Below are 8,797 nucleotides of genomic sequence, written 5' to 3' on the forward strand. Positions count from 1 at the left end.
TTAAATGACTATAAAGCCGGGCTCGGTGGCTCAGCCTGTAATCCCGCGCCTTTGGGGTGAGCGGATTGCCTGAGCCCATGGGTTCGAGACCCGCCTGGGCAACTTGGCGAGCCCTTATCTCTACAACAAATCAAAAAACCAGCCGGGCGTGGTAGCGCACGCCTGTAGTTCCGGCTACTTGGAAGGCTGAGGCGGAAGGATCGCCGGGGCCCAGCCGGTCGAGGCTGCGGTGGCCGGGAGTGGCCACTGCCCTCCAGTCTGGGCGACAGAGTGAGACTCCAACTCAAAAAAAACCCCAAGAAAACCCCACCAAAAATTAGCAGTTAAGTGCCTAATTTTTTTGGCAAAGACTGAATGGCATACAGTAATGTTAGATACAGATAGCCTTGCTATGGCACCATTCTACCTGTGAGCTCAAATCCTTGGATGACCCAGTCACAACTGTACCCAAATAATCCTGACTCCCACTGCTCCCTAAAACCTGCCCTTCACTGTCCCTTCACACAGGCCTCTAGACAGACCTTTGTCTGGGGTTTGGTCATTCCCACCTTCCCACCAGTGCATCTCTCCTTACATCTAAAGTCTCTCTCGGTTCCCCCAAGGCCCAACTCGTCGCGTTTCCTTCACGTTACTCCGGTCAACACAGCTCCCTTTCCCTTCCCGGGCCTCGACAACTCGCCGATACCCAGGCGTCCCTTTCCCTTTCTGCGCAGGCTCTCTGGGACCCTTTCCCGGCCCCACTCAGTTCTCCCCGGGGGTCTCTCCCCACCTGCCTTCATTCAGTCCAGAGCGTATTCAGCATCTGCCCTGCGTTTCGCGCCCCTGGCGACAAGGACAGAAGCCTGCTCGGAGACACCCACCCAGACGCTCTCCTGGGCTCTTCCACGACCCTCCCAGGCCTCCGGCCCCCGCACCTCCCCGCGATCCCTGAAGGCCGCTCTCCTCGGGCCTGGCAGCGGCGGGCAGCAGGGTCGGCAGTGACTCACCGGAGGGCAGGCCGGCCGGGGGGCCGGAATGCGCTCACTTCCTCGCCGCGCGCACCTGCCCGCGCTGCTGGAGCGCCGCCCGGCCGGGCCTCCGGCGGATGTTTTTCTTGTCCCCGCGCGGGCAGCGCCCGCCAGCCGCCCCCTCCCGGCCCCCGCGCGCCGGCCGCCGCACCCCCAGGTCTCGGCGGCTTGGGCCCTCACCACTGACACCCTCGGCAGCACGCACGCACGCGGGTTCCACTGACACCTCCGCGCCGCCCCCAACTTCTGGGAGAGGAATCTTGGCTCAGTCCCGCTCCTTTCCAGAAGCCCCTACTCCCGCCCCTATTTGCCGACCTCATCTTCATTACGGGCGGCCAGCCCTCACTTCTGCCCCATTACTGCACACACACTAATACCCCTGGGCCCTCTTCAGCTCCAGCATCACCCCCATCTTCATGCTCCCCGCTCGCCACTCACGTTCGCCCCCTATCGGGCTGGTTCCACGTTGCAGGAGCAGACGGTAGTCCGTGACCCAACCTTCCAGGGTCAGCTGGACGCCCCTCCCCCAGAAAAGCAGCGGCAGAGCTGCTGACCACTGACAAGACCTCTGAGCCCCTTTGCTAGACAGGCCTCTCCTCCACCTGCTCCAGAAGAGCAGTCCGAGGCCAATGCCTCCCATACACCAGCCTAGCCCAGGGCAACCTGCTTCAACTGTGAAGTTTGGGTTTTTTTCTTTGCTCTGCTCTGAACCGAAAGGGTATTTATTAGGCCTGACTAGGGCAAACGTGTGGTGCATTCTACATCTCCATCCACCTAAGCCGTCTTCTTGGAAGAGATCAGCCAGGGAGTTTGAAGTGTACTGACAAAAGTCATTTCTGAATGATGAAGAGGTGACAGGTAGGGTGGTCCTCTGAAAAAGTCTGCCAGACGTAGTTGTATCTGATGCACTAGGTGGCAGGCCATGAGTAAACGGGACTGGAGACTTAGAAGGAAAAAAACAATAAATAAAGTGGCTCTGTCAGGAATAGCTGAAACAGGGGTCTTTGAAGTGTGGAAAAGTGAAAGAAATCCAGTTTGACCAGGACCTTTAGTATCAAAGAGATGGCTAGCATCAGTGTTCAGAAAGGAGAACTTGAGAGCTAACATGAGCAGGGATGGGAAGAAATGCATAGAATCCTTTTTTTTTTTTTTAGTTGGAGTCTCACTCTGTCGCCCAGACTGGAGTGCAGTGGCCGCTCCCGGCCACCGCAGCCTCGCCTGCTGGACTCTGGCGATCCTTCCGCCTCAGCCTTCCAAGTAGCTGGAACTACAGGTGCACGTTACCACGCCTGGCTAATTTTTGGTTTATTGTAGAGATGAGGTATCACCAAGTTGCCCAGGCGGGTCTCGAATCCGCGGGTTCAGGCAATCCACTCACCTCAGTCTCCCAAAGGCGCGGGATTACAGGCTGAGCCACCGAGCCCAGTTTGCATTAAAATCCTAATGAGAAAAGGCAACTGACATAAAGGTAGCTGGAAGGATGAGATGATTATATCTGAATTTCCCAGGGTAGAGGTGCGGGTACTCTATATTCTACCCTCTGGGGAAAGCAGGCTTATTGGCAAGTGCCTCCAATTCAAATTTCTCAGAATTCAATACAAAGACCAAAATTAGAATGCTCTGGAGGTATCTTTTTGGAGGAGGCAGGGATGACATGGAGCATGTACGAAAAGGGCAGAAGTCTATGCCAGAAAAGAACAGTCCCCGATAGAAGCCCTTAGCTGTGCACACAGAGCTGCTCAATGTCATTCATAGAAAAAAATGTCACCCATTTTGCCTTGGAGCTTTGACACCAATCACAATAGCTAATATTTTCTGAGTGCCAGTGATGGTGCTAAGAGCACAGCATGCATTATCTCATTTAATCCTCATAACAACCCTATGAGCTGGCATTAGCATACCCAATTTATAGATGAGGAAACAGGCTTAGACAGGAGAAGTAATTTGCCCAAGGTCACATAGCTAGTAAGTAGAATCAGAATCTGAATCCAATTACTGTAGTCTGTCTGTACAGTCTATGCTGTTAATCACCCATCCTGGGGTCCTCCAGAACCTGCAGGAAACTCAAAGGATAAATTCCTAAAACCTCATTCAATTATATATAGAAGGAAAGAGAGGGCTCCTCTGCAAAACTGGAGCGATTCATCCCATTAGGGCATTTAGATGTTCCTCTTTGAAAGGGGGAAAGAACCATCCCAAGTATAGGGCAATTCTGCATCTGCTGTATGTGAGGCTGACAAACAACAGATTCCTGAGGAAAAAAGATTCTGCACTCCCATCTCTGAAGGGAAGCCCTATTTCTTGGATATATCAGGGAACCCCTGCCCCAGGGACTGAGGGAAACACATTCTCCACTCCAGGTGCCTGCTCGCTCTCCTGGAGCCTCTGGCCGTTGCACCCTATTGCAGCTCCTGGGCTTGGCTGGGGCACAGGATTAGCCATCCCCAGGAAATGCCTCCCTCCGGTCCAGGCAGGGATCCCAGCATACACACCCCTGGTGGCGGGGGGAACGCTGGGGGGAGAAAGAGGGAAAGTGGAATGCTTCCTTCTCTCCAGGTCAGGGAAGAGATCTGGGGACCACGATGGGGGGGCCCTCATCCCTCCCACCTCCTTGCTGGGGAAATGCCCAGTCCAGTGCCCCTTCCATGGCCACCTCCCTCCCTCTAAGCTGTGCTGGGGCATGAATCAGCTCTCACAGCTTGTTAAAGCTAGACCTCTTGTTTTCATGCCCTCACCTCAGGAAACAGAGTTATAGCTTTTCCAGCTCTACTCAGCAGGGGGCCAGGGTCCTCACTTTATAAACATCTCCAGCCTGTGAGAGCAGAGGGCAGGGAGATAGTGTGAGACAGGAGCCCAAGGGAGAAAGAGAAAGTAAGACTAGAGGAGCAAAGCAAAGTCAAGGACTCAAGACCAGAGTAGCCTGAACAGAAGTCAAGAAGGGCCCAAGAGGGTTGTGCAACAGAAATGGCCCTAAGGATGCTCTGGTCTGGACAGGCCAAGGGGATCCTAGGAGGCTGGGGGATCATCTGCTTGGTGATGTCTCTACTCCTCCAGCACCCAGGAGTCCATAGCAAGTGCTACTTCCAAGCTCAAGGTAACGTGGGGTAAGGAATTAGGAAAGGATGAGGAACAGAGAGGGTGTTGGGAGGAGGGAGGCTTAGGGAGGACCCCGTGTCAGAATACCCAGACTCCCTCCAGCTGTGAAACAGAAAACTAAATATGGGGGCAGTGTGCACTTACTCTCTCCCACTCCAGATCAGAGAAGACTCTGCCTGTCGCCACCACTTTCACACCCACTAATAACATTTCCCGTTCTTCCCTAGCCCCCTGTCACTATGAGGGGAAATATTTCACCCTGGGTGAGTCTTGGCTCCGCAAGGACTGCTTCCACTGCACCTGTCTGCATCCTGTTGGTGTGGGCTGCTGTGACACGTGAGTGACTAAGTATGGCCACAGGGAATGACTCTGATACAAGTGACTGATGGATGGCCAGGGAGTAACTAGATTGCTGTGATATGAGAATGAACAGAAGAGCAGAATAAGACTGGCCAAATCTGAGGGTGCCAACAAGAGTGTGACAGATAAGACTTTAGGCTACAAAGTGGGGGAGGTTAGGATAGACCCGGAGAGAAAATGCTCCAGTTATGAAACAAAAAAGTCCATATATGGTAGGTGAGATCTTAGGGCAATCAGTGGGGCACTCAAGAATAATATGGGAGGGAGGCTGTGAGAGAGGCAAATGGGGGAGAGATAAACGTGGCCTTTCACTGTGCTGACTCCCTCCCATCCTTGGTTCCCAGGTCCCAGCACCCCATTGACTTCCCCGCTGGGTGTGAGGTACGTCAGGAAGCAGGAACCTGCCACTTCTCCCTGGTGCAAAAATCTGACCCTCGGCTGCCCTGCAAAGGGGGAGGGCCTGACCCAGAGTGGGGCTCAGCCAACACCCCCGTTCCTGGGGCTCCTGCTCCCCACTCCAGCTAAAGTGAACTCATCACCCGTCTGCTGACTGCTCACTGCTGCTGCCACTTCCAGGGAAACCACTAGCAGCTGCCAATTTATTCTGAATAAATAAATTAATGCTACAGCTGAACGCCTGCCTTTCATTGTCCATGCCATTGGGCCTCAGGTGGAAAAAGCAGGTCCTACTCGAGTCCAGGTGCTGCGTTCTCAGCATCCTGAAGAGACCAGCACCAGGATGGGTAAGTGGGCCGGTTCAGATGGTTATGGTGCTGGTGCTGGGGCCTGGAGCGGCATATGAAGCCAGGGTGGGGCTTGTAGGCAGCACCTTGATAGGGAGGTCCCAGCTGAAAGTGTCAACAGGCACTTGCTCAGGACCTGTCCAGGTGGCAGGTTCGGGCTGTTCCATAGAGGGTAGGAGTACCAATCCCGGTTCTCGGGATGTTACAAATTCAAAATGTAATCGCCATTTCAGGGACACTGTGGAAGAAAAAGATAAAGATAGAGGCATTAGAAACCAGCAGAAGTAAAAGCCAATGACAGGATATGGTTAGGAAATGAAAACAAAAACTAAAAACAAACAAACAAAAACCTGTATTTAGGAAGATGGGGAAACGTAACAGGGCAGGAAACTACAATGAGGGTTTTTCAGAATAAATTGGACATGTTTTTTGTTTTTTGAGTTGAGTCTCACTCCATCACCCAGGCTGGAGTGCGGTGGCACACTCACACCCACCCCAGCGTAGACCTGCTGGGCTCTGGCAGTCCTTCCGCCTCAGCCTTCCAAGTTGCCGAACTATAGGCGCACATTACCACGCCCAGCTAATTTTTTATTTTAAATTGGACATGTTAACCAAAGATGTGAGTTGAAGATAGCACTCTAAAAACCCAAGAGTGGGACGGTCAAGACTAGTGGCTTGAAGTAATCAGAGATCAGTGCATCACAGGGTCCAGTAGACAGAAATGGGGAAGAAGTTCTGCAATGCTGTTAAGAGTTAGGAGATCAATGCAAATGGGTAGAGAGAGGCTAAAGGTCTGAGAAAGAATTAAAGGTCAGAGGCTGGACGTTGGTGTGTCTGGGAATGTGTTAGGAATCAGGATCCTTTACACTCTACCTAACCACAGCATTTTACTGCCCTCTCTCCCTTCTCCAAGAACAGGGTCTCACCAATGGCTGTGCAGAAGCCTGGGGTGGAGCTGAGAGGGATGGGGAGGGAGAAGCTGGTTCTGGTTGTATGTAGGCAGGACTCCTGGTGCCGGGCATGAGTCACATGGGACACAGAGGGGACACCCCCTGCCCCACGGCGCCGCTGGTACTCAGGCTGTACACGTTCCTCCGTCTGTAAGCTTACCGAAAACTGGGAGCAAGAAGAGAGATGTGTGCTAGCAGGCATTCAGAAATGCTGACCATAGGTGAGAGGGCAGCCCGATTTCAAGCTGTTTTACCAAAGGGACCTTGGGTGACCACCACAATCCACTTCTACATACCACCCCTCTTTATATAGGCCTGTCTCCTTCCACCCCAGTCCTTCAGGCCCAGCACCCCAGAAGCTCCACTCCCTCCTCACCTGCAAACAAGCTACAGTTCCTTCCCCTAAGTTTAAGGTTCCCACCACGTCCTCGCCAAGTCTGTACACAGATTTGAAGATGCCAAATGTCCCAACTTTCCCTCGGCCATCACTGATATTGTATAGATCTGGGGAGAATGAGATACTGTAAGCCAAGGGACTATACTAGGTAATGTCTAGAACTGGGCACTAGAGCCCAAAGGTGGTGCTTTTCTCTATAATCGGCAGTGAGATATCAGTGGACATGCCAAAGTATGTGGTAGTTAGGAGACTCTGTCTCTGAACAGGAATACTATGAAGGGAGGGCTAGGGTGCAATCATTCAGAAAGGATTCTTACGGAGGCTACGGCAGGATGTGGCAGCCATGAGGCGCTCCCCAGCCAGCTCAGCCAGCCATGAGTCCTTCTTCCCACCTTCATCCTCCTCCAAGAATGGACTGGATGGGGCTACAGCCTCATCCTGGGGAAACCAGACTTCTTGAAGGCCTAGAGAGAAAATGATCGGAGAGGTGATGCTGGGAGGAAACAGACATGAGAGTAAAGGTTAGGGTTTTAGATTCCAAGCTGACTTATGGCTACGTAGTATACCATGAAGAAAAAAAAAAAGACTCCAACCCGTGAGGGCTGAAGGTAAGGGGAGCCATGGCTAAGGTATACATCTCAGCCTATTCTCTGGAACACTCCCTCCCTTTCCAACATCTTCATTGAGACCAGGAAGCTTTCCTGCAGCCCTCCCTGCAAACCCTCTAAGACTATCTCTGCTTTGGCAAGGCTCTTTCCCAGCCCTTCTCTCCAGGAGCTCCTACTTACCAGTCAGCACTAGAACCCTCAGAGGGACTCTGAGTAAAGTGATGGGTGAGTTGACACGCTGGCAGCCAATGGTCAGTTTGTAGACATACTTGACTGACTGTCCCCGAAAAGAAGGTGGTCCTTCTATGGGCAGCACTTCACTATAGGAGTCTGATTGGGAAGTAGTAGTCAGGGCAACCATAGCAGACAGAGGAGTCCTCCCTCCAGGAGACTTAGAAGGCAGTTCAGGAATGGGGACAGCCACTCACATGATTTGGACTCTCCAGGGTCTAGCCTCAGGTCACAGAATAGAATTTTTGGTGGAGTAGAAAGGATACACTGACCCTTCTCACCTAAAAAAGGTAAGAACAACTGCAATTTAATGACCCCATTGTCCAGTACTGAACAAGGCTGGCATGGCAAATGGGGACAGTGAAAGGCTGCCAATCCCTCTCTTCCTATTGGGAAGTGAGAATAGTCTTATACCCAAAGCAATAGTCACCTTCCCCCACATTTCCAATGTGACAGCGACTATAATGATGCACAAGGACAATTCAACAACTTCATCCATGGGTGACAATGACTCCACCCCTTCCCAAGGCAAATGCCCATCTCTAACCTCGATGTGGCAGAAAGACAGTCTGGCTGTCAGGCTGGACATCTGGCTGACTAGAGTCAGGGGGAGGCAGTGCTACTCGGTTCTCACTGGCATGGAACTGGCAGTGGATCTGTGCACTGGCCCAGGCCAGAGCCTCACTGTGGGAAGAGGAAATGGAGGCATTAGAGGATAGTTCCTGATTTCACAAATGCTTTCCCAAATTCCCTACCACAATACCAGATGAGACCCAACAAAGTTAGGTGGCTATCATAGCGATCATGAGATACAGAACCCTAAGGGGGAAACTATTAAGCAAAGAGAAGCAGACTGCAGGTGAAGAGAGGAATGGGGGAGAAAAGGAGAGTGGACAGCTAGGTCATCCATATCTTCTGTTAAACAGCCCTTGCCGACAATGAGAGCACAATGAGCAAGGAAGTGATGTAGCTACAGGACAATCTGAGTTTTGGCTTAGCACCAGATACCCGGCTTCCTCCCAGAAGCGCCACCACTTTCATACCAGCATCCCCACCTGGATGCAGAAGTGGCTGTGGGGGGCAGAGGATTGCTGACGGTCACCACACACTCCAGCGCCTCCCCCGCCAGAAATACAGGACCCCGGCTCAGCTCTGCTACCACTTCAATCATGGCAGCTCCGCAATCAGCTCTAGAAGGAAACAAGGGGGGCCGGAGGTCAGCACCACGGCAGTGAGGGGTGTCTGAGACGCGCACCTAGGGGTGAGGACTGAGGAGAGGGGCGGCCAGCTCCACGGTGCCAGAAGGAAGAGCCTGGAAGCCGGAGTGGGCAGGCGGGTGGGAGGGACGGGGGCTGCTCACTCAGCACCGCCTGGGCCCCAGACCCCTGCCCGCTGAGCGCCGAGT

The 8,797-nt window shown here is 52.9% G+C and overlaps 3 protein-coding genes across 4 annotated transcripts in view; 2 read left to right on the plus strand and 1 right to left on the minus strand.

Annotated features, from left to right (window-relative positions):
* Positions 1 to 1,473: 1,473 nt before the first annotated feature.
* Positions 1,474 to 5,097, plus strand: MSMP (microseminoprotein, prostate associated). Of its 2 annotated transcripts, none has more exons than XM_021715055.1 (3): positions 1,474 to 1,681; positions 4,331 to 4,439; positions 4,808 to 5,097. In XM_021715055.1, exons 1-3 carry the CDS (start codon positions 1,637 to 1,639, stop codon positions 5,011 to 5,013), a joined length of 360 nt encoding a protein of 119 aa, XP_021570730.1. In that variant the 5' UTR covers positions 1,474 to 1,636; the 3' UTR covers positions 5,014 to 5,097. The 2 variants fall into 2 exon arrangements, with proteins under 2 accessions (XP_021570730.1, XP_008061314.1); XM_008063123.1 differs by lacking the exon at positions 1,474 to 1,681 and adding an exon at positions 3,830 to 4,101.
* The window catches only part of RGP1 (RGP1 homolog, RAB6A GEF complex partner 1), a 5,326-nt gene continuing 238 nt past the window's right edge, over positions 3,710 to 8,797 (minus strand). Inside the window, exons 2-9 of the mRNA XM_008063122.2 lie at positions 8,448 to 8,582; positions 7,940 to 8,076; positions 7,590 to 7,673; positions 7,342 to 7,491; positions 6,871 to 7,017; positions 6,533 to 6,660; positions 6,133 to 6,322; positions 3,710 to 5,444 (exon numbers count right to left, since the gene is read on the minus strand). Coding sequence (XP_008061313.1) covers positions 5,221 to 5,444; positions 6,133 to 6,322; positions 6,533 to 6,660; positions 6,871 to 7,017; positions 7,342 to 7,491; positions 7,590 to 7,673; positions 7,940 to 8,076; positions 8,448 to 8,563 — 1,176 coding nt within the window. The 5' untranslated portion in view covers positions 8,564 to 8,582 and the 3' untranslated portion in view covers positions 3,710 to 5,220. The remainder of the gene's footprint in view (positions 5,445 to 6,132; positions 6,323 to 6,532; positions 6,661 to 6,870; positions 7,018 to 7,341; positions 7,492 to 7,589; positions 7,674 to 7,939; positions 8,077 to 8,447; positions 8,583 to 8,797) is intronic.
* The window catches only part of GBA2 (glucosylceramidase beta 2), a 13,711-nt gene continuing 13,226 nt past the window's right edge, over positions 8,313 to 8,797 (plus strand). Inside the window, exon 1 of the mRNA XM_008063128.2 lies at positions 8,313 to 8,608. Coding sequence (XP_008061319.2) covers positions 8,562 to 8,608 — 47 coding nt within the window. The 5' untranslated portion in view covers positions 8,313 to 8,561. The remainder of the gene's footprint in view (positions 8,609 to 8,797) is intronic.

Source organism: Carlito syrichta, unplaced genomic scaffold, assembly GCF_000164805.1.
Source record: "Carlito syrichta isolate Samal-C Ts95f unplaced genomic scaffold, Tarsius_syrichta-2.0.1 Scaffold306593, whole genome shotgun sequence".
Taxonomy (NCBI): Eukaryota; Metazoa; Chordata; class Mammalia; order Primates; family Tarsiidae; genus Carlito; species Carlito syrichta.